The 23,311-nt window shown below is 33.2% G+C and overlaps 1 protein-coding gene across 1 annotated transcript in view; it reads right to left on the reverse strand.

Annotated features, from left to right (window-relative positions):
• The window catches only part of LOC136040130 (tryptophan 2,3-dioxygenase-like), a 71,294-nt gene that overhangs the window by 7,561 nt on the left and 40,422 nt on the right, over window positions 1-23,311 (reverse strand). The window contains exons 3-7 of the mRNA XM_065724241.1: window positions 18,870-19,003; window positions 10,530-10,667; window positions 6,568-6,792; window positions 5,713-5,857; window positions 972-1,076 (exon numbers count right to left, since the gene is read on the reverse strand). Coding sequence (XP_065580313.1) covers window positions 972-1,076; window positions 5,713-5,857; window positions 6,568-6,792; window positions 10,530-10,667; window positions 18,870-19,003 — 747 coding nt within the window. The remainder of the gene's footprint in view (window positions 1-971; window positions 1,077-5,712; window positions 5,858-6,567; window positions 6,793-10,529; window positions 10,668-18,869; window positions 19,004-23,311) is intronic.

Raw genomic sequence — 23,311 nt, forward strand, 5'->3', positions numbered from 1 at the left:
GGGTTGAGGGGAGGGGGCTATGTGGGAGGATCTTTACTTGGAGAAACATTATCATGGGGGAACAGAAATTCAATGAAGAGGGCGCAGGATTTTCTAAAATTACCATAAAAAAAACAATGAAAAATAAACATGGAAAAGTTTTTTCAATTGAAAGTAAAGAGTAGCATTGAAACTTAAAACGAACAGAGATTATTACGCATATGAGGGGTTCTAAAAATACTTTATTATAAAGAGCGAGGTATTTAGGAGGAGATAAATACCTCGCTCTTTATACTATAGTATTTTTAGTAATTTCAACTATTTATTCTACGGCCTTTCTGATTCAGGGGTCATTCTTAAAGAATTGGGACAAAACTTACGATTTAGTGCAAAGAACGAGGTATTAACGAGGGTACAAACCCCCTTATATACATAATAAAAATTAAAGAATATAAAAGTTTGTTAAAATTAAAATTTATAGTTGCCTTTTTATGTAACCGAAAAATTGCATGGCAACTAGGCCTCCTTCCCCATCCCTTATTTTTCAAAATCGTCTGATCAAAACTAAGAGAAAGCCATTTAGCCAAAAAAGGAATTAATATGCAAATTTCATTTTAATAATTTATGTGTGGAGAGCCAAAATCAAACATGCATTAATTCAAAAACGTTCAGAAATTACATAAAAAAATATTTTTTTTTAACAGAATTAAAACTTAAAACGAACAGAAATTACTTCGTATATGAAATGGGTTGTCCCCTCCGCAATCCCTCGCTCTTTACGCTAAAGTTTGACTCTTTGCCACAATTCTGCTTTTTAAAACAATTAAAAGGTTTAGCGTAAAGAGTGAGGGATTGCGGAGGGGACAACCCATTTCATATACGGAGTAATTTCTGTTCGTTTTAAGTTTTAATGTCGCTCCTTACTTTCTGTTAAAAAAATAGTTTTTTTTATCTAATATATGAAAAGAATAAGGATGATAAAAAAAACTCACATCTCCACTTTGTGATAAGGGAGTCGATGTCCATTAAAGTAGAAAGTAACAAATAAGGTTGATGAAAACGTGGCTCATCCCTGTAAAATGTTATCATGATAGCACCTAGAAGAAATAAAAATATCTTTGGTGATCCGTCGTAAAAAATGTAACTTATGAAATGATAAATAAATTTACAACTAATTATTTTCAACATTAACATACTGTTTTATCAGGAAAAATTTAATGTTTGAAATGAACATGCCATTACTAAACAATATTTTATTTTTAAAGTTACTTTAAATGACACAAACATGAAATAGGGAACTGAGGTCCATATATGGTTGTTTTCAATGGATTATGAAGTATTGGCCACGTTTTACGATATTTGTCCAAAACCAACTCCTCTAAGATGTAAAACCCTCAAATAATTTTTTTTGATTCAATATTTATTAATTATATTTTTCTAAAAAGAAAACAAAATAGCTAAGGTGAAAAAAAAATAAAATAAAATGGGATTTTAAAACTTCATCTAAAAGCTATACACTGAACTCTAAATGATAAACGAGTGCCCCGGCACTCGGCACACGGCAAGCTTCTATACATGGATTTTCATTGTTGATTGTCTTCTAACCACAGACAACTTGAGACAATTTGCTGTATTTTTATACTGTTGTCTTTTCAAAGATATTTGATTATTAAAGCAGGTCCGATTTCTAACAGCGATATCTACTAAGCTTCAAACCTTTGGTTTTCTTTTTAAGGTTTTTGAATTTTTGAAATTCGTTGTTAAAATACATACAAAAATATATAGAAATATTTTGGCAATTACCAGTTTTTGGCTCTTTACGTAATTTCATATCTTTTCATATTGTATCTTTTCAAAGATATTTATTTATCAAAGCAAGTCCAATTTTTAACAGCGATTTCTACTAAGCTTAGAACTTTTGGTTTTCTTTTTTCAGGTTTTAGAATTGTTGCAATCTATTGTTAAAATATACACAAATATTTTTACAATTACCAGTATTTTGCCCTTTACGCAATTTAATGTCTTTTCTAACTTCTGTCTGTTCAAAAATATTTGATTATTGAAGCTAGTTCGATTTCTAACAACGATATGTACTACACTTCAAAATATTGGTTTTCTTTTCTAAAGTTTTTGAAATAAAATAATCCCTTGTCAAAATAAAGAGTCACTATTTGTCTTAATTGCAATTTTTTTTTTGCCTTCCTACTGACATATTGTTGTAATCGCTTGTTAAAATCTTGCAAAAAAAAAAAAATAAGTGTGGTACATCATCATCAATATGACGATTCAGTTTTATTTTGTCAAAAATTACATTTTATTTTAATTTTGAACTTACTATTAGCTAGATTTTATCCTTTACTATAAAAACCTTATAATGTAAATAGAAAAGCAAATTTTCATTAGATGCTTGTATTGTCTTCTCTTTTAGTTAGTACATCCTAAAGTTTATTCTTTAGTAGTTATCAGCTATCAAACAATTCGTGGTAACGAACTGTAGTAAGGAGCGACCCGGTTCAATAGTAAACTCTAAAAAATAAAATTTTGTTACTAATAGTTACATCAAAAGAATCGCATTTTTATGCTAATTTTAAATATATAGGTTTCGTCAAGTTTAGTCTTACCCATTAAAAGTTGCGAGTCTGAGAAAATTTGCCTTAGTTTAGAAAATAGGAGGAAACATCCCCTACAAGTTATAGAATCTTAACAAAAATCACACCATCAGATTCAGTTTATCAGAGAGCCCTACTGTAGAAGTTTCAAGCTCACATTTACAAAAACGTGAATTTTGTATTTTTTACGCAATTTGTTTTTTTTTGTTTTCTTGTTTTTTTTTCCCAGGAGTGTTCGTATTGACCCAGTGGTCCTAGAGTGTAGTGAGAGGGCTATTTCTAATGGGAAATAAAGGTTCTAGTGCCTTTTTTAGGTGACCAAAAAATTGGATGGCACCTAGACCCCCTCCGACGCTCATTTTTTCCCAAAGTCGCCGGATTAAAATTTTGAGATAGCCATTTTGTTCAGTCTAGTCGAAAAACCTAGCAATTATGTTTTTCAAGACGACTTAATCCCCCACAGTCTCGGGGGAGGGGCTGCAAGTTACAACCATTGACCATTGCTTACATATACTAATGGTTATTTGGAAGTGTAAAGACGTTTTCAGGTGGACTTTTTTGCGTTAAGGGGGGCGGTGAAATAAAATAAAACAAATAAAATACTTTTATAAAACACATACAATAAAAAAAACAGTGGAACAAGACAAGGACATGTATCAGATCGTACGTTTAACAGATAGGAGATTTAGAAGGAGATTTAACATGTAACTAAAAATCTTTATATATGAAGAGAAGAAACATATATACATTAGGATAGAACAAAAAAAGTACTAAGCTGGAAAGACCCGACGAGAAACTGCCATTGAAGAAATAATTAAAGAGACATCAAGAGGGATGGAGTTCAATAGTAAAACTGATTGATAAAATAGGAGACTTCTGAGCTGCTGTTGATGATCATACTCTGATTTCTATATTCTGGTCATTTCAGTAGCATTAAATTTACGTGCCAAAAATTTAACCGCCTTTTTTCGTAGCACCAAGATTTCAGCTTATACCTAGAAAATGGTAGGGGTCTAACCTCTGCGGTTTTTACGGAAACTGTGGACCTTAGGCCGGATTGATGAATATGACTTTGCAGTTTGGAAAGCTTCGTAGAACTTCTACCTAGGACCAAAAATGCCTAGGAGAAATGGTATAAGGTGTGCCTCTTAAACTTTAAAAGTTCTGTCATTGCTAAAGAAACTAAAGTTTATCCTTTGCTCCTTTCTAAGTGATGACGTTAGAAACTTGGCCTACGGCAAAAAAGTAAACTTTTGAACTAAGACAGATAGATTTTTTTTTTCGACGGCAGTCGATACCTCTTGATGAGCTAATCAAAGTATGTGTCATCCATTTTTTTATAGAAAAATTCCTTCATGGCATATATCAGTTTGAAAGTTAAAGGGGTTGACAACTTCAGTAGTAAGGTACACACTGAAACCAAAAATAGGCCGATACAGAAATGATATCACATGTGCCTCTTAAACTTTAAAACTTCTCTAATTGCTAAAGAAATTAGAGTTTATTCTTTGCTCCTTTCTAAGTGATGACGCTAGACACTTGGCTTACGGCAAAACAAAAATCAACTTTTGAACTAAGACAGATATATTTTTTTTTCGACGGCAGTCGATAGCTCTTGATGAGCTGATCAAAGTATATGTCATCAATTTTTGGTAAAAAAAAATTCCTTCATGAGATATACCAGTTTGAAAGTTTAAAGGGGTTGACAATTTCAGTAGTAAGGTACTCACTGAAACCAAAAATAGGCCGATACCAATTGTGAGACATATACATGCAGTTTTTTTTTGTAAAAAATGATACTACTTTAAAAACCATTTTATTATTACAAAAGGCACTAGATATAGCAATTTCCTCTAGAATGAGCCATTAAACAGCTCTCTATGATTTTTCTCTGCCCAGCTAGTTGAGGAGAAAAAAAACGGAACTATAGATGACATCGATGTCAATTATCGTAATTCACGCTACTTTTTTTGTTTTTCAAGCCAACATATTTTCTTTGTTGTTTAAGCTAAGAGACTGTAAGATAGATTGATGTAAATTTACCCTCCATTTTCACCTCAATGACCTCTCACAAATCGTTGACAATTTGTTTTCTAATGGAACACTTTTTTGCTTCTAGCACCTCCTTTGACAAGTATGCACTTACCCCCCTCATTTCCCAGAATGGAGGGCACTCACCTATGCAGTAATGTATAGCCATTTAAAATAACATTTAAGCGATGCACCTTAGCCGTATTTTTTTATAGACTGTAAACATTCTAAGGAACAAATGTACCACCACAAGGCATAAGGGCTGCCTAAACTGGGAGGCTATGTAAATAGCTTTTCGATAGATCGAAGCATATTTGATGTACTCTACTTTTCATTCAATAGATTTTTCATCGTAGTCACCCCTAAAATCGTTGTTTCGTACCAAAAATGACACCTTTAACAACCGTGACCTTTCTTTTTGGAAAAATAAATTTTCATGTTTTTGGATACCGCGGTTTCAAAGTTTTGTAATGCAATTTTGCTGTTTATGAGAGAATCTTGAAACCAGTAACTTCCATAACCGTTCTTCTCAAGAATTTTTTTTTTTTTTTTTTTGAAGCTTGAAGCTTCTGAAATAAGGTCCTTGCAACTAATGAATTTGAGGGTATTGTTTTAACAAAAAAATCATTCCTTTTTTTGCGGGAGTTAACCTCTATTTTCTGAAATTATGCAACATTCATTATCCAAGTAACTCCGATGATTAAATTCAACAAAATAAATTTAAAATTTTCTGTTTTTAGAGCCTACGTTTCTTTTAACATGTCACTCCTTTTTACCTTTCATTGCTATGCACTTTTGACTGTAAAAATAAGCAGTTATCCTAATAAGTAGCTAAGTTACAAAAAAAGAAGCTGAGAGAGAACCCTTGAAGAACTTCAAATTTTTGTATATTTATTTATACCTTTTCCTTAACATTGACACATTTCCTTCCTTAATGGTTTCATCTCAGTGAAAAGAACGGACTGAAATATAGTATTTGAGTCGGTCACATGGATGGCTTAGTAAATAAGTTAAACTCTAGTAATGGCAATAGTTTTCTTTATTTTCCTCGTCATATGTTTCGTTCTGTTAGAATAATGACGAAAGATTTTACCTTGTAATGCTTTATGTGAGAATCTTCTTTCACCTCTTTGTACTAGCGACTCGTGAAAATTTTGGTCAAAGATTGAGTCAAACTGCTCTTTTCTCTTGTTGTATTCAGAAAGTAGATGGGCTCTGTACACGGAGTCTTCACAATTCTAAGTAAAAAACGAAAGACTTTCACAAGCGAAGCATAACTTAAAAGTAGTATAAGATTAAATAAAAAAATACTTTATAGAGTTTTTTTCTTATGATGTTACCACGTTATTGCAACATTTTAAAGTAGGCCAACGTCTCACTGTATTTTGGTACACAATAACTACCGGGCTGGGTCCAGATAGTTGGATACTATTCTCTTGTCTGATTTAAGGAGGTGTAATAATTATGAGAAAAAGTTTTTAACATGGGCATTTATCGATTAAAGACAAGAGGACTTTTAAATTTTCATCGTTAAATTTATTTGTAAACAGCTGAAACTGCTGTAATGATTCCAATGCATTTAATCTGGATGTGAGTATAGAGAAGGGATGTCTAGAAAGCACTTTACTTTAGAGGATAGGAAAAATAGTTAGATTTTATTCTTTTACTGTCTTTTTCCATTGTTTTAAAGAATTTTATTTATTAAATAAGACTGGGAATTTATCAAAAATTAAACGCTGTCACATTCTGACCAGTTACTGACAGCCTATCACATACACTAGAATTTAGTCGAAGTTGCATAATTCGTATCATGTATGTATCAATTTCATAATTTAGCACACAATAAAATGCCGTTTAAAAAGCCATAAAAACAATTACAATTTTCAAAGAGATGTAAATTCAATATGCAAAAGGATGTATTTTCTCTCTTTGCCAGTTGGCCACTTACCTCAGCTTCAGATAATTGCTCTTTTAGTAGCCTAGAAGTTATTTCTTTGTATTGATTCCAAAAATTAAAACCGTCAGCTTCTAGACCTGGGGTCCTTTCTAACCATCGCTGAATAAGAGTACACAGAGAAGGTTCTTCTTCTGACGCTTCCAATTGTTCAAGAGCCTTGGGATCGTGGCCAAACACTTTTACGTAATTGCTTTGATTGTAACGAACCCGTTGGTCCTATAAATTAAAATGAGTGATAAAATTTTGCGCTTATGCAGTTTCAGCTCGAGAAACGAATTACTATTGTTATTGCTATTACTATTACTATTATTATTAGTCTTAGATTATTATCGTCATTTCAGTGAATCTTTATTTATTAAAATTATTTTACTATGAAATATTTATGCCCATGGTGGTCATTTTTGGCGAGTCAAAGAAAGAGATAAAAAGGGCAGGAGGGGGAGGGAGAGAGATATTGTATTTAATCATTTATCTTAGAAAAAATAATGTTATTCGTAATTTTTGTAGAACATTTCAATGCATTGTCTCCGGTAATATAATTTTCATTTCGACAGCAAGTAATTGAAAAGGTCCCAAAATGTTTTTTGTCTTTGTTTTAATAACTACCCAGGAATATATTTTGGGTCGTTTCACACCTTAGAACCATGGATAATATGAACTGTATTTCTGTTTCTGGTCCCGAGGAAAAGTGGACCCCTTGAACTTCTGCAATTAAAGCTTTTGTCAGAATTTGAAGGTTGGAATGCTTCAAGCACAAAATTTTACGGGAATAGTACAGAATTTTACGAAATTTGCGTTGTGGTAATAGTAAGGAAATAGATAAAAAGGAATTTTTAACCTTAGATGGCTTTAAAAATAGTAATATTTTAAAAATATTCATAGAGATTATCTCGAGTGGAGATTTTGTAACGGACTAAACAGTTTTCTGCTGATACAGTGAAGATAAAGATCGGTTTTATAATGCACTCTGTGCATCCATAAAATGAGTAAAAGTATTAAGCTGCAAATTAAGAAGAAGAGAATTTTTTCAAAAGATTGTTAAGAAAAATCAATCCTAAAATGGAGGCAGCTTGTAAATTAAAAATATTAGGTACAAAATATTGTTTTCAAGAAGATTTATAGAATAACAAGTTGGTAGACAATTAAAAACTTAAATATGGCTGCTGTTCTTTTTGCACCATCAGATACACCCAAAAAATAGATTTGAACAAAATGTCTGCTATAATTTCCTAAGTTTCCCCGTAGATTATAATGATTTTCGAGATTTCACAACCCACTAAATAAAATAAATAAAAAAAAACATTCTTTGAGACCCTAATGTCGCAAAATACAGAGATATACAAAGGGAGGGGGCAGGTAATTTCGACACACCTTACTGCCTTGGGCATAATCCTCATAAGAATTGCTGCATGTGTAGCTGAACAAGTATAACAATACCCTTTATAGAGTGAATTAAATGATTCAATAACGAGTTAACTTAAAAAAAAGTACTGAGAGTGTTGTGAGGGTGAACGAGGTTTTCAAACCTGGTTCTAGGTTTATTATCCCCTACAAAATTGTTCCCCATGGAAAATCTCCCTCTCCGGGGGAAAATCCTTCCCCGCTAAAAATTTCCTCCATATGTGAATTGAGCAGTCAAAGGGAACTTATGACAAATGTAATTCTTTTTATCGTGTATTTAGGGGTTGAGTTTTCATGGCAAGTGAAGATAAAGGAAAGAAAAAAATTTGAAAATATGAAAATAGTGGCAGCTGTAACAGGTATACCTTAAGATAGATTAAATAAATAAAAACAAGTTTTTTTTTTAACTGCAAGTAAGGAGCGACATTAACACTTAAAACGAACAGAAATTATTCCGTATATGAAAGGAGTTGTCCCCTCCTCAACACCTCGCTCTTTAAGCAAAAGTTTGACTCTTGGTCACAACTCTACTTTTTAAAACAATAAAAAAATTACCCCTACGATCACTCCTGGGGAAAAAAGCAAAAAACCAATAAACACACATCCATGATCTGTCTTCTGGCAAAAAATACAAAATTCCACATTTTTGTAGATAAGAGCTTGAAATAGTTTCCCTCTATTTTCTAAAAAAAAGGCAAATTTTTTCAGACCCTTAACTTTTGATGTGTAAGACTAAACTTGATGGAGCCTATATATTTAAAATCAGCATAAAAATACAATTCTTTTGATGTAACTATTGGTATAAAAATTCCGTTTTTTAGAGTTTTGGTTACTATTGAGCCTGGTCACTCCTTACCATTGTTCGTTACCGAGAACTGTTTGAAAACCAAATTTGCATGTCAATTTTTTGGGGGGGCTAAATGGCTTTCTCTTAGTTTTGAACGGACGATTTTGAGAAAAAAGGGTGGGAGAGGAGGCTTAGTTGCACTCCAATTTTCGGTTACTTAAAAAGGCAACTAGAACTTTGAATTTTTTCTTACGAACGTTTTTATTACTAAAAAAATATATCTATCTTACGAATTAACTTACGTAACTAACTTCTATATTCGTATATTTTTATTATGTATATGAGGGGGTTTGCCCCCTTGATAATACCTCGCTCTTTACAATACAGCTTAAATTTTGCCCCGATTCTTTAAGAATGACCCCAGAATCACAAAGGCCGTAGAATAAATAGTCACAATTACTAAAAGTAGTTTAGCTTTAAGAGCGAGATATTTAGAAGGAGATGAACCCCTTATATGCGTAATAATTCCTGTTCGTTTTAAGTTTTAAAGCTGCTCCTAACTCTAAGTTGAAAAAACTTTTTCAAATTTATTTTTTCATTATTTTTTTTAATAATACTAGAAAATTCTGTGCCCCCTTCATGGAATTTCTATTCCTCCATGAAAAGTTCCTCCAAGAAAATATCCTTCCACGTAGCTCCCTCCTCTCACCCCCCCAACGAAAAAAATCCCCCTGAAAACGTCTATACACTTCTCATTAACCATTACTGTATGTAAATACTGTTCAAGTTTGTAGCTTGCAGCCCCTCCCCCAGGAACTGTGGGGGAGTAAGTTGTCCCCAAAGACATTGTTATTAGTTTTTAAATTATGCCGAACAAAATGGCTATCTCGAAATTTTGATCCGTTGACTTTGGGAAAACAATGAGCGTTGAAGGGGGCCTAGGTGCCCTCCAATTTTTGGTCATTTAAAAAGGGCACTAGAACTTTTAGTTTCGTTAGAATGAGCCTCCCTGCAACATTTTAGGACCACTGAGTCGATACGATCACCACTGGGAAAAAAAAAACCAAATAAACACACACCCGTAATCGGTCTTCCGGCAAAAAATACGAAGTTCCACATTTTTGTAGATTGGAGCTTGAAACTTCTACATTGGGGCTCTCTGATACGCTGAATGCGATGGTGTGATTTTCTTTAAGATTCGTTAAGACTTCTAGGGGTTGCTTCCCCCTATTTTTCAAAACAAGGAAAACATTTTGAGGCTAGTATCTTTTGATATGTAAGACTAAATTTGATGAAACTTACATATTTAAAATCAGCATAAAAATTTTATTCTTTTGATGTATCTATTAGTATAAAAAGTTCGTTTTTTAGACTTTCTTTTACTATTGAGCCGGGTCGCTCCTTACTACAGTTCGTTACCACGAACTGTTTGATGACATATAAAATAGATGGTCATGCCTTGATGCTTAACATCGAAAAAAAAATTGAAAACTTATGTTTCATTTACGCCTGATGAATATAAATAATTGTTGTAACCTTGCTGCTTAATCATTGTAACCTAAGATACATTGTAACCTAATATACTTTTAGATTAATATACTTTGAAATTCATGAAGAAAACGAGTAGTATTAAATATAATTCTGACAATACAAGACCGTATTCTTAACTGCGTGGTTAAATGAAACACGTTTTTTTTCTGCAGTTACAAAGCAATTTATGACTCTAATATATGATAATTTTATACAATGATGGGGCTAGTTTTACCTGTTTCAAGCCAAGCTTGTTTTCAATCAGTCGAAATTGAAGACTTTGAAACCCAGAAGCTGGCGAGAGGTATTGTCTAAAGTCCATAAAATCCAAAGGGGTCATGGTCTCTAGAATAATCACTTGATCCACCAGTAGCTAGAACAATAAATGAGCTTAACTGCTTTTTTGATAGAGTCAGAGGAATCGAAAACGAGCTTAGCATTAATCAAGAAAGTTTAATGGCAATCATCATTGATAAGCACTTATAACACAATTTAAAAAGGTCGGAATGTATACATGTCAAAATTTCCGGAAAACAATAATTTTCAGGATTATTAGGTTTGTACGTACCCATGAGAAATATAAATAAACCCTTTAAAATAAATCCAGGAGGTGTATCTCCTGAGTGTGGTCTATATTTTTTGGGTATTTATAGATAACTTTTGGTGAATGCAAGCAAAGAGAGGTTAAAAGTATTAAAAATCGTGCAAATTGCCAAGTGTTTGAATCCGAGAAGCCACCTTTAACCAACTGATAAGTTTCTTTGGATTAAGAACGGAAACAAAGAACAATTAAAAATCAAAACGACCGAAAATTACCATGCATTTAGTGGTGGCTGGAATTACCCTGTACCTGATTCTAAGCCTGCTAGGGCATAATTCCTATTTCATTTAAACCTTCACAAATATAAGAAACTTACGGCACATCTTTTAATTCCTTTCTTGAATCCGTCCTATTTTCAGGGCAAATTATACCCTAGAGGACTTTACAAGGGACTGAAAGCAGTGGCAGCTTCTGGGGTGTGGTAATTTCCCTCTGTTTAAAGTTTCAATCGTTCTTGCTTGATTCAATAGCCTTAATTTTTTTTTCTTCAATTTCTGTTCATTTAGCCTATCTTCATTTGCTCAAAGTGTATTTATCAATATCATAGCATAAATACATATTGCATTTAAAACATGAATTTTCTCTATATACCAGTATTTATACTTCAGGCAGGGCAAGTAAAAATGAGGGTGGGGAAGGGAGTCACCCCCTTCACTCCAAAAACAGAAATCATGGTCTTTATTACTTTATACATAGTTTTCTATCGTTCTTGTGCAATTTAAAAGTTCATTTTTCAATTTCTTAGAGTTTGACCGGCTATCACTAGATTATTAGGCCGATCTCCCAGTAATAATTTGGCGCGTTATCGGCAAAATGCCGTTGTTTTGAGGCATACCACGTTTGGATTTTTTTTTTCTTTTTTTTTTGGCTGCGCTGGATCTTAAGCTAATAATTCAAATGAGCTACCACTTGGATTTCTACAGCTCTTGGTGTTGCGATTACTTCTGTGGGAAAAAAGATGAAGAAAAAGAAGAGAAAGAAAGCTGAATTAGCATTATTGAGGAGTGATGTAAGACGAAGAATCTTTTTTCTGTATTTGGGAATCGGATCTCATATTCTGAGTTAAAGGTTCGTTCAAAACACGAATTTGCTTTTTGATCTTTATGAACATCTGGTTAGTCCCCTGATGAATTATGATAAAATGAGGGGGTCTGGCTAGTCCTTCCATGAATTTTTTTAAAATGAGAGGAATATATAAAAAACTTAGTTTGTTTAGGTAACTTCAATCTCGATAAAAGTTTATTGATTGAAATCAGCTTAAACATTTTCATATGTCTAACTGAATTTTTCACCTAGATCCCAGTTTTTCAACTTGGTGTAATATGGGACGTGAGTTATCAATACTTATTCGGTGTTCACCAAGGGGTACAACCTGAAGATAGACAAATTTAAATAAATTTATTTTACCGGAATTTTTCAACTGAAAGTAAGGAAAAACATAAAAACTGAAAATGAACAGAAGTTATTACGTATATAAGGGGGTCCGCCCCCTCGTCAAATCCTAACTCTTTACACTAACTTTTTTTTTTAGCAAAAAAAGTGTTTTCTAAAGAGCTATCTATTCTAATTGAACCCTCTCTGATTCAGGGGTCATTCGTAAGGTGTTGAAACAAAGTTCGAACTTTAGCGTAAAGATTGACGAGGGGCCGAACCACCTAATTTGAGTAATAATTTCTGTTCGTTTCAAGTTTTGGAGCTTCTCCTTACTTTCAGTTGAAAAAACTTGTTTTTTTATTTTGTTTAATTGGTTTTACAACACTGTACGCAGATATGGTATATATTCAGGGAGCGTCGCAACTTGGTATTTCACGTCTTTGCCACTACCAAAATCTCTTCTTTTTCATTTCACCATATTTTCTAATATGTTAATTGAATAAGCTTGTTTTTTGTTAGCCTTCGTAAATTTACCAATGCCCCTCCCCCTCAAAGTGTTGTAATCGTGTCTGATATAGATGCTACTATTTATATACTTATTTAAAAAAAAAAAAATAAAAAAAAAAAAAAAAAAAAAAAATCCTAGGAACATGATATCTATCTTAGGCGAAATGTTGCCATCATAAATTACGGATATCGTTTTACATTCTGTGATTAAACTAAGCCTATAAATAAGAGAAGCCGTTGTTCAAATAAGTCTCTTGATGAATATTTCTAGGGTTTCCTGCTCTTTACAGTCGCTGTTACCATACACGGGATACTAGTAAACTCTATCAGAATACTGTTAAGTGCATTTTTCTTTCTTATTCGCTCTTTTTAGTTTGTTTCTACGGAGAAACACCAGACGTTAAAGAGACCTTACAAAGTTTCTATCAAAGGGATTTTTCCAGTTCCCCTTCCCTCACTATTCTGTTATATTTTTTTTATAGAATATTGTTGCTCAATATTTTTGCTGTTGCAGCATCATTAAAATGTTTACAAAAAAAAATCAGTCTCCTTGTAACTACTTGTAATATATAACTAAGCTTAATTTTCTATGTTATCGGAAAAACTTAATTGCCTTACCAGTTATTCATCGATATACCTGCTTATTTACTTTCAAAGCTTTAATTTTGTATTTGTAAATCTATTTAATTCAAATCTATTAACTAATACGTAAAACGTTCTTTCTTACATTAAGGCTTCTGATCACAACTTTTGACTATTTTGGTTATCCAAACGTCTGTTAGAATTACTTTTAGAAGGGTTTTTAGAGAGTTCTTGTTTGAAAATTTGATCTTATTTAATACTAGCTGTTGGGGTGGCGCTTCGCGCCACCCCAACACCTAGTAAGAGGGGGCCCTTCGCACCCCCCCAAGCCCCCCGCGCGCGTAAACCGTTACGCGCCATATTAGTTACGCGCCATTGTAGTTGTGTCCCTATGTCCCACCTGTGAATATATATATATATATATATATATATATATATATATATATATATATATATATATATATATATATATATATACATATATATATATATATATATATATATATATATATACATATATATATATATATATATATATATATATATATATATATATATATATATATATATATATATATATATATATATATATATATATATATATATATATATATATATATATATATATATATATATATATATATATATATATATATATATATGTTTTTAACTACGTAAAACTTGCGAATATACAACATTCTTTGCTGTCCCATTGTCTGTGCATATAAATAGATTGTCAGGTTTACCGACTCTTGAACATGCATATAATGGTCCATGGGAAAACAATCCGTATTCAGATCTATACCTCATGATTCTAATGATTGCCCTTGAGCTTTGTTGATGGTGATTGCTAATCGACAATTCCCTGTGTCGCCGTCGTCATTTATATACCCCCCTGTGCCCCCCGGCGTCCCCATTGTAGTTGTGTCCCTGTGTCCCGGTCGTCATTTATATTCCCTGTGTCACGGTCGTCATTTGTGTCCCGGTGTCCCAGTCTGTGATTTCTCTTTGAGTGTCCCGGGCGTCATTTATATTCCTTGTGTCCCGGTGTCCTGGTCATCATTTGTGTCCCGGTGTCCCGGTCTGTATATACATTCGTTTTTGAATTTGTCTTTTTTTTAGTTTTTAGTTTTTTACCTTTTTTTTAGTTTTTTTAGTTATACCTCATGATTCTAATGATTGCCCTTGAGCTTTGTTGATGGTGATTGCTAATCGAACATTCCCTGTGTCCCCGTCGTCATTTATATATCCCCCTGTGCCCCCCGGCGTCCCCGTTGTAGTTGTGTCCCTGTGTCCCGGTCGTCATTTATATTCCCTGTGTCCCGGTCGTCATTTGTATCCCGGTGTCCCGGTCTGTATATACATTCGTTTTTGAAATGGTATATGATGAAATAAATTTTTATATTTTTCCCCTTTTTTTCTTTTTAGTTTGTTTTTGGTTTTTTACTTTTTTTTAGTTTTTTTAGTTTTTTTTCTTTTTATTTTTTTATTTTTTTTAGTTTTGTTTTTTTCCTTTATTTTTAATTTTATTTCCTTTTTTTATTTTTTTTTATTTTTTAGTTTTTTTTAGTTTTTTAGCTTTTTTAGTTTTTTTTATTAGTTTTTAGTTTTTTTTCTTTTTAGTTTTTTTGTAGTTTTTACCTTTTTTTTTATTTTTTTTCGTTTTTTTTTACTTATGTCCTGGTCGTCATTTATACTCCCTGTGTCCCGGTCGTCATTTGTGTCCCGGTGCTTTGTTGATGGTGATTGCTAATCGAAGATTCCTTGTGTCCCGGTCGCTTTCTCTTTGAGTGTCCCGGTCGTCATTTATATTCCCTATGTGCCGGTGTCCCGGTCGTCATTTGTGTCCCGATGTCCTGCTGTAATTTCGTCAGTCGACAGACACACACACACACACAGACAACTTATTTTTATATATATAGATAATTCTATTTGATGTGGTTCTTATTATTTTTTTTTTTATTCCGGCGCATTGGTCAAGTAGAACCTTACTGACACTATGGTGCCCTTCTGATAAAAATAACATAACTACATTCTTCTAAAGAGTATGCTTAACTTGCCACTACTACTGCTATTACTACTACTACTACTAAAAACCCTTTGCAGCACCAAGCCGTCTGAGTTCAACACTACTGCGCACGCTCCAATTCTATCTCAATCTGTTCGGAGCTTCACTCTTTACACCCTGCCAAGAAGCTCCAAAGAAGAGGCCCTAGGTGATTGGCCGACAAGGATGATATTAGACAATCTGTCACCCTTCATCCGCAGAGTGCGTCCTAGCAATCTCAAACTTTCTGACATTATAGCCCTAGAAAGCATGATTGAACCTCTTTTGTATGTACCTGACTGTTTGAGATAACGTCAATCAGTCAGGTACTAGAAACAATCCATTGAAATTTCCTCTAAAAAAAACTAGCAAATCCTCCTCCATCTTTCGTAGTGCCCATGTTTTAGAAGTATACTTCAAATTAAAAAAAAACACCCTGGGCCTTGGCTTCTTTTAACATTTTCACTGTACCCGCCTCTTCACTGTACCCGCCGTCTTTACTAATGACACTGTCTGTGTAATCAACATTGTTGTTGCCAAACTTCATCTCTTCACCTTAATTTATTCTAGTCTTACCGACTTCGTTTAAAAAAATGAATTTTCGAACCTGTTATTGCACTCTGAACCGTCAGAACCTCCAAAAATTCATCCATTTTGCCGATGATTTCATCTAGAATGCTTAAGTCGTGACTATCAGCATATTCTAATTCTATGAGAATTGCACTTCCCCAACTGATTCGGTGTTCTCCCATTCTCTTTGCTGTGTTTCTTAGGATTCCCTTTGCAAAGTCCATCAAAACAATCCATATAGTTGGGGATGTAACACGACTCTGTTTAACTCCTGATTTAATATGAAACAAGCTACTAACCACTGCAATGTTGTTCCGGTATATAACACTAATCATTTTAATATATTTATCTGGCATAGCATACCATACAAGCATAGGACCTTCGCTAAAGCTTCTCTATCAGGTGAATCAAACTGTTGCTCATAACCTAAAAAACTGAGATCTAAAGGGGTTTGATAACTCAGGTACTTCTAAATTATTAATTTAGTAGCGAAAATTTGGTGAAAGCATCCTCTCCCCTTCCTAAAACCATACAGTTCTTCTACTGAGGCTTTATCTACAATATCTCTAATTCTACAAAGTACCATCATAGTAGTAAATTGTTTCCTACATAAACCAAGCTAATGCCTCTGTAATTACCACACTCACTCTTATCACCTTTTCTTATAGGAGTTTAATTAAAATTTTCTTAAAATCGCTAGATACTTCCAGTTCCAAAATCATATTCATAATCTTTAGCTATTTACCTTTAACTTCCTAGCCACTATATTTAAAAAACTTGTTTACCACATTATCAATACCCAGGTCAAAGGTTTTATGATTTTTTAATTCTTCAAGTACTGTCACTGATTTTTCTTCACACAATAAACCTTTCTTCACGCCTGATAGGTCACTAACTTTTTCCTTCTCGTCGATAAATTTTCCTGTAGCTTTATCATGATTTAGTACATTTTAAAAATGTTCTGCCCATGTTAAATAATTCTTTTCTTCTAACTAATTGTGTTAGAAGCAGTGCATTAGAAGCACCTGTTATTGCACTCTGAACCGTCAGAACCTCCAAAAATTCATCCATTTTGCTGATGATTTCATCTAGAATGCTTAAGTCGTGACTATCAGCATATTCTAATTCTATGAGAGTTGCACTTCCCCAATTGATTCTGTGTTCTCCCATTCCCTTTGCTGTGTTTCTTAGGATTCCCTTTGCAAAGTCCATCAAAACGATCCATATAGTTGGGGATGTAACACGACTTTGTTTAACTCCTGGTTTAATATGAAACAAGCTACTAACCACAGCAATGTCGTTCCGGTATATAACAGTAATCATTTTAATATATTTATCTGGCATAGCATACCATACAAACATAGAACCTTCTCTAAAGCTTCTCTATCAGGTGAATCAAACGGTTGCTCATAACCTAAGAAACTGAGGTCTAAAGGGGTTTGAAAACTCAGGTACTTCTAAATTATTAATTTAGTAGCGAAAATTTGGTGAAAGCATCCTATCCCCTTCCTAAAACCATACAGTACTTCTACCGAGGCTTTATCTACAATATCTCTAATTTTATAAAGTACCATCATAGTAGTAAATTGTTTCCTACATAAACCAAGCTAAACGCCTCTGTAATTACCACACTCATTCTTATCACCTTTCTCTTAGAGGGATTTAATTAAATTTCCCTAAAATCGCTAGATACTTTCCCTGTTCCCTGTTCCCTGCAGTTATTTACCTTTAACTTTCTAGCCACTATATTTAAAAAACTTGTTTACCACATTATCAATACCCGGAGTCTTATGATTTTTTAATTCTTCAAGTACTGTCACTGATTTTTCTTCACATAATAAACCTTTCTTAACACCTGATAGGTCACAAACTTTTTCCTTCTCGTCGATAAATTTTCCTGTAGCTTTATCATGATTTAGTACATTTTAAAAATGTTCGGCCCATGTTTCTTTAATTCTTTTCTTCTAATTGATTGTGGCTCTGTTCCTATCTTTAACTTGGGCAAATCCAGATTTACTGTTCCTTCTTAATTTATTATCCAGCATCTTCAGTTTTTCGTAATGTTATTACTGGTAGAATTTAACGCTTCGAACAAATCGAATAAGTATAAAAAAAAACTTTCTAAATATCTGAAATGAAAAAAAAAATAGAAAAAGATTATGCCAAGACTGATGGCGATAAGAAATCTTAATTGAGATCACGAGACAAAATTCATAAGAGTCCGAGTTTTACATTCAACGCATTTGTTCGGATCAGTATAATTTTAATGAATTATTATTTTTTTTTTAGTTCCAGATAATTCATATAGCTTTTTTCCTTAGTATACCTACTTTAACTATCCTCAATAGTGCTTTGAGTATTTTAAGGATACGACAGTTAGAAAAACTAAAATCACGTTGGTTGTCACATAAATAGAGAATTGTAGTTATTTAGCGGCGTCTCTATTGACTTGCAAATCTAATGGGGGCTCGCAGCGGTAGATGATTAATACAGCATAACCACGGTTACAACAGTACCTGCAACCTATTAAAGAGCAAGTCATAGCCCACAGTGGCCAAAATTTGAAAAGAGGGCTTTAATGGAAACTGTCTAGTTACAAATATTGACCATGCAATGCTATTTTGAAGATACTAATTTTCCTAAAGATTTAACTGAGCAGTAGTTTGGAATTACGCGAAGAAACATTTGAGATTTTCAAAACAGACATCGAGGCTCCTTAAAAATGACGTCAAATTGAAATAAAAAGTAAGCCACCGAAATGTTATTGTCAAAAGCCTTTGACTGGAGGTTTACAGCCCCCCCCCCCCTCCAGGAACAAAATGAAAATTAGGTTTTTGTACGGTATTTGTCTCCTTCCAATCCTTTTTTCTTCCTTACCAAGATAAAATTTTTACCTTAAGAATCATAACAATTCTGTTCATTCTCTTTTGGACTTCAAGCATCTTTGTCTCATCATTTTCATCATTATTGAAAATTGTGCGCACCAGATCAAGGTCATATATTATTTGTCGAAACCATAATTCATAAGCTGAAAGGAAAGTAAAATGATCAACACATGGCTCACAAAGAATGAATTAACGGCGGTTTCTCATGCCAACTTTTCATCAGGTCAAATTGTTATTCGAAAATATTCCTTTTATACAGATAACCCCTTCCACCTCTGATTCTTTTGTGCAGGTAAACATATGAATGTAACCTTTTATTTGCCACTTTACATACTTCTACAGTTACAGGGGAGTTATTACCCTCAGTTACAAGAGTTTTTACATTAAAATTTCGATAGAGGTATCAACTCACAAAAATATGTGGAGGGGGGGTAGATTTTTTCTTTTCAAATCTTACCCTCAGTTACAAGAGTTTTTACATTAAAATTTTGATAGAGGTATCAAATCACGAAAATTTGTGGAAGGGGGGGAGGATCGTTTCTTTTGAAATGTAGGGGGACAATTATGCTGTTTCCCACTTTTTTAATGAATAAAAAATTATTACAATGAATTAACCATAAAAGGGTATTTGTGAAAATCAGGGGGGGGGGTAAAAACATACGGGGTGGTGTTGGGGTGGAAGTTTAGGCGAAAAGATAGCTATTTAGGTCTAATGATTCGCCAATACAAATATTGCTTATAGTACAATACAGACACGACAAAAAAGGGATAGACCTTGAATAAATCCCAAAAAACTGTTTTTTATACCATTCGATAGAAAAAAACGCGCTTACTAACATTTTAAAAATTGGTATTGCTACTTATGAGTCATATGAGTCAATATGAGGCAATATGAGTCAAATTCTCCCATAAAGTATGGCAGAGGGGGCAAAAGAAGAATTTCATTATGTGATAATACATATAAACAGATATCTTCTATGGAGTTACTGGGGCCTTAGACAATAAAAATGAATGTAAAAATGGTCCATCACCTGTATAACAGTGACGATGAGACAGACCTATGAGGAAAACGATAGAATAAAGCCTATTAAAAAATATTGCTTAGTATTGAGGTATGCATAAAGTTGAAAAAAAATAAAATCTATATATATAAAAATAAGTTGTCTGTGTGTGTGTGTCGAGTGACGTCACTGTCCGCATATGACGTCTGAATTATTTCATCACATACCAATTCAAAAACGAATGTATTCAAGCCGAAGTAGTTCAGTTATATAACTACCTGTGTTGGCGCAGTTGGTTTGACCTTAGCGTGGTAATACGGGACCCAGAGATCGAACCATGCTGCTGGAATGCACTACAGGGCCGACGCAGGGACCTTAGTAGTCAAGAAGCGTCGTTAATCCGATACAAATACAAATACAGTAGCTCAGTTGGTAAAGCGTTATGTTCCAGGTTCTAGGTCCAAGAGGTTCCAAGTTCGAACCTTGGCTTTAGCATTAATACAAAAGAAGAAAAAAAAACTAAAAAAGATAAAAACTACAAAAAAAACTAAAAAGAAAATACTAAAAAAACTAAAAAAGCTAAAAAACTAAAAAAAAAACTAAAAAAAAGGGTAAAAAACTAAAAACTAAAAAGGTAAAAAAAAACTAAAAAAACTAAAAAAAGGTAAAAACTACAAAAAACTAAAAAAACTAAAAACTAAAAACTAATAAAAAACTAAAAAAACTAAAAACTGAAAAAGAAAAAAAACTAAAAAAAGGAAAAAAACTGACAAATAAAGGAGAAAAAGAAAACTAAAAAAACTAAAACTAAAAATAAAAAAAAAAACTAAAAAAGGTAAATGTATTCAAGCCGAAGTAGCTGAGTTGGTAAAGCGTTATGTTCCAGGTTCTAGGTCCAAGAGGTTCCAGGTTCGAACCTTGGCTTTAGCATTAATACAAATAAAGAAAAAAAAAAACTAAAAAAGAAAAAAAAACTAAAAAACAGGTAAAAACTACTAAAATAATTGAAAAAGCTAAAAAACTAAAAAAAATAAAAAAAAGGTAAAAAAAACTAAAAACTAAAAAAGAAACAAACTAAAAAAGCTAAAAAAGGGTAAAAACAGCAAAAAAAAAAATAAAAAGAAAAAAAACTAAAAACTAATAAAAAAAACTAAAAACTGAAAAAGAAAAAAAACTAAAAAAAGGAAAAAAACGACAAATAAGGGAGAAAAAGAAAACTAAAAAAAATAAAAAAATAAAAAATAAAAAAGGTAAAAACTACAAAAAAAACTAAAAAGAAAAAAGAAAAAAACTAAAAAGCTAAAAAACAGGTAAAAACCAAAAAAAAACTAAAAAGAAAAAAGGAAAAAAACAAAAAAATTATTTCATCATATACCAATTCAAAAACGAATGTATATACAGACCGGGACACAGGGAATATAAATGACGACCGGGACACTCAAAGAGAAATTACAGACTGGGACACCGGGACACAAATGACGACTGGGACGTGTGTGTCGACTGACGTCATGTTTGTGTGTCGACTGACGTCATGTTTGTCGACTATAAATGACGACTAGGACACAGGGACAAAACTACAACGGGGACGCCGGGGGTACAGGGGGATATATAAATGACGATGGGGACACAGGGAATGTTTGATTAGATATCACCATCAACAAAGCTCAAGGGCAATCATTAGAATAATGAGGTATAGATCTGAATACGGATTGTTTTTCCCAAGGACAATTATATGTTGCATGTTTAAGAGTCGGTAAACCTGACAATCTATTTATATGTACAGACAATGGGACAGCGAAGAATGTTGTATATTCGCAGGTTTTACGTAGTTAAAAACATAAATATATATATATATATATATATATATATATATATATATATATATATATATATATATATATATATATATATATATATATATATATATATATATATATATATATATATATATATATATATATATATCTATCTATATTCACAGGTGGGACACAGGGACACAACTACAATGGCGCGTAACTAATATGGCGCGTAACGACTTACGCGCACGGGGGGCTTGGGGGCGCCAAGTCCCCCCATCAACTAGGTGTTGGGGTGGCGCGAAGCGCCACCCCAACAGCTAGTTGTACATATTTTAAGCGATGATACGACAGCCCGATTAAGTATATGGTACAATAAAGCCTTTTGAAAAGTATTGCTTATTATTATTGCGTTATGACAAAAGCCGAGAATATTAAAGTTGAATATATTTTAAGCGATGATACGACAAGCCTATAAAAGAAATGATACAAAAAAGCTCTTCGAAAAATATTGCTTAGCATTGGGGTATGCATAAAGCTGAAATTAACAAAGCGGTATATATTTTAAGCGATGACACGACAGCCCTACGTGAGAAATGATAAAAAAAAGCCTATTGAAAAGTATTGCTTAGTATTGGGGTATGCATAGAGTTGAAACTAGTAACTCCACATATCCACATATATCCACATATATTTTTACTCATTATAGTATATTCTATTTATCCATTTTTATGGCATTTGGTATCTACCAAGTGACATATAGCAATCGCAAATTCTGTCGGTCGGTCTGTCGGTCTGTCTGTCAGTCTGTCTGTCTGTCCCGGTTTTGCTAGTTTAGTCACTTCCAGGTAAGCTAGGACGATGAAATTTGGCAGGTATATCAGAAACCAGACCTCATTAAGTTAGAAATTGTTTTTTCTCCGATTCAAGCATCTGGGGGGTAGGGACGGTTAAATCGAAAAAATTAGAAAAAAGAGGTATTTTTAACTTACGAACGGCTGATCAGGTCTTAATGAAATTTGATATTTAGAAGGATATCGTGTCTCAAAGCTCTTATTTTGAATCCCGACTGGGTCCGGTGACATTGGGGGGATTTGGGGGGGGGGGGCTAAAATCTCGGAAAACACTTAGAGTGGAGTGATCATGAAGAAACTTGTTGGAAAAATAGCCAGAAGACCTATATACTTGATTGATATAGCCGGAATGAATTTGCTCTATTTGGGGGACTTGGGGGGGGGGAGAGGGTTTACATCTGATAAATTTGAAGAAATGAGGTATTTTTAACTGACAAAAGAGTGATCGGATCTTAATGGAATTTTATATTTAGAAGGACCTCGTTACTCGGATCTATCATTTTAAATTCCAACTGGATCCAGTTTCATTGGGGGGGGGGGGAAGAGTTGGGGAGAACCGGAAATCCTGGAAAACACTTAAAGCGGAGAGACCAGGATGAAACTTGGTGTAAAGAATAAAAACAAGTCAAAGATACATGACCGACATAACCAGACCGGATCCGCTCTCTTTGGTGGAGTTGGAGAAGGGGAGTAATTCGGAAAAATTATAAAAAAAATGAGGTATTTGTAACTTACGAACGGGTTACGAGATAATGAAATTTAATATTTAGAAGGATCTGGTGCTTTAAAGCTTTTATTTT

Source organism: Artemia franciscana, chromosome 2 (assembly GCF_032884065.1).
Source record: "Artemia franciscana chromosome 2, ASM3288406v1, whole genome shotgun sequence".
In the NCBI taxonomy this organism is placed as follows: Eukaryota; Metazoa; Arthropoda; class Branchiopoda; order Anostraca; family Artemiidae; genus Artemia; species Artemia franciscana.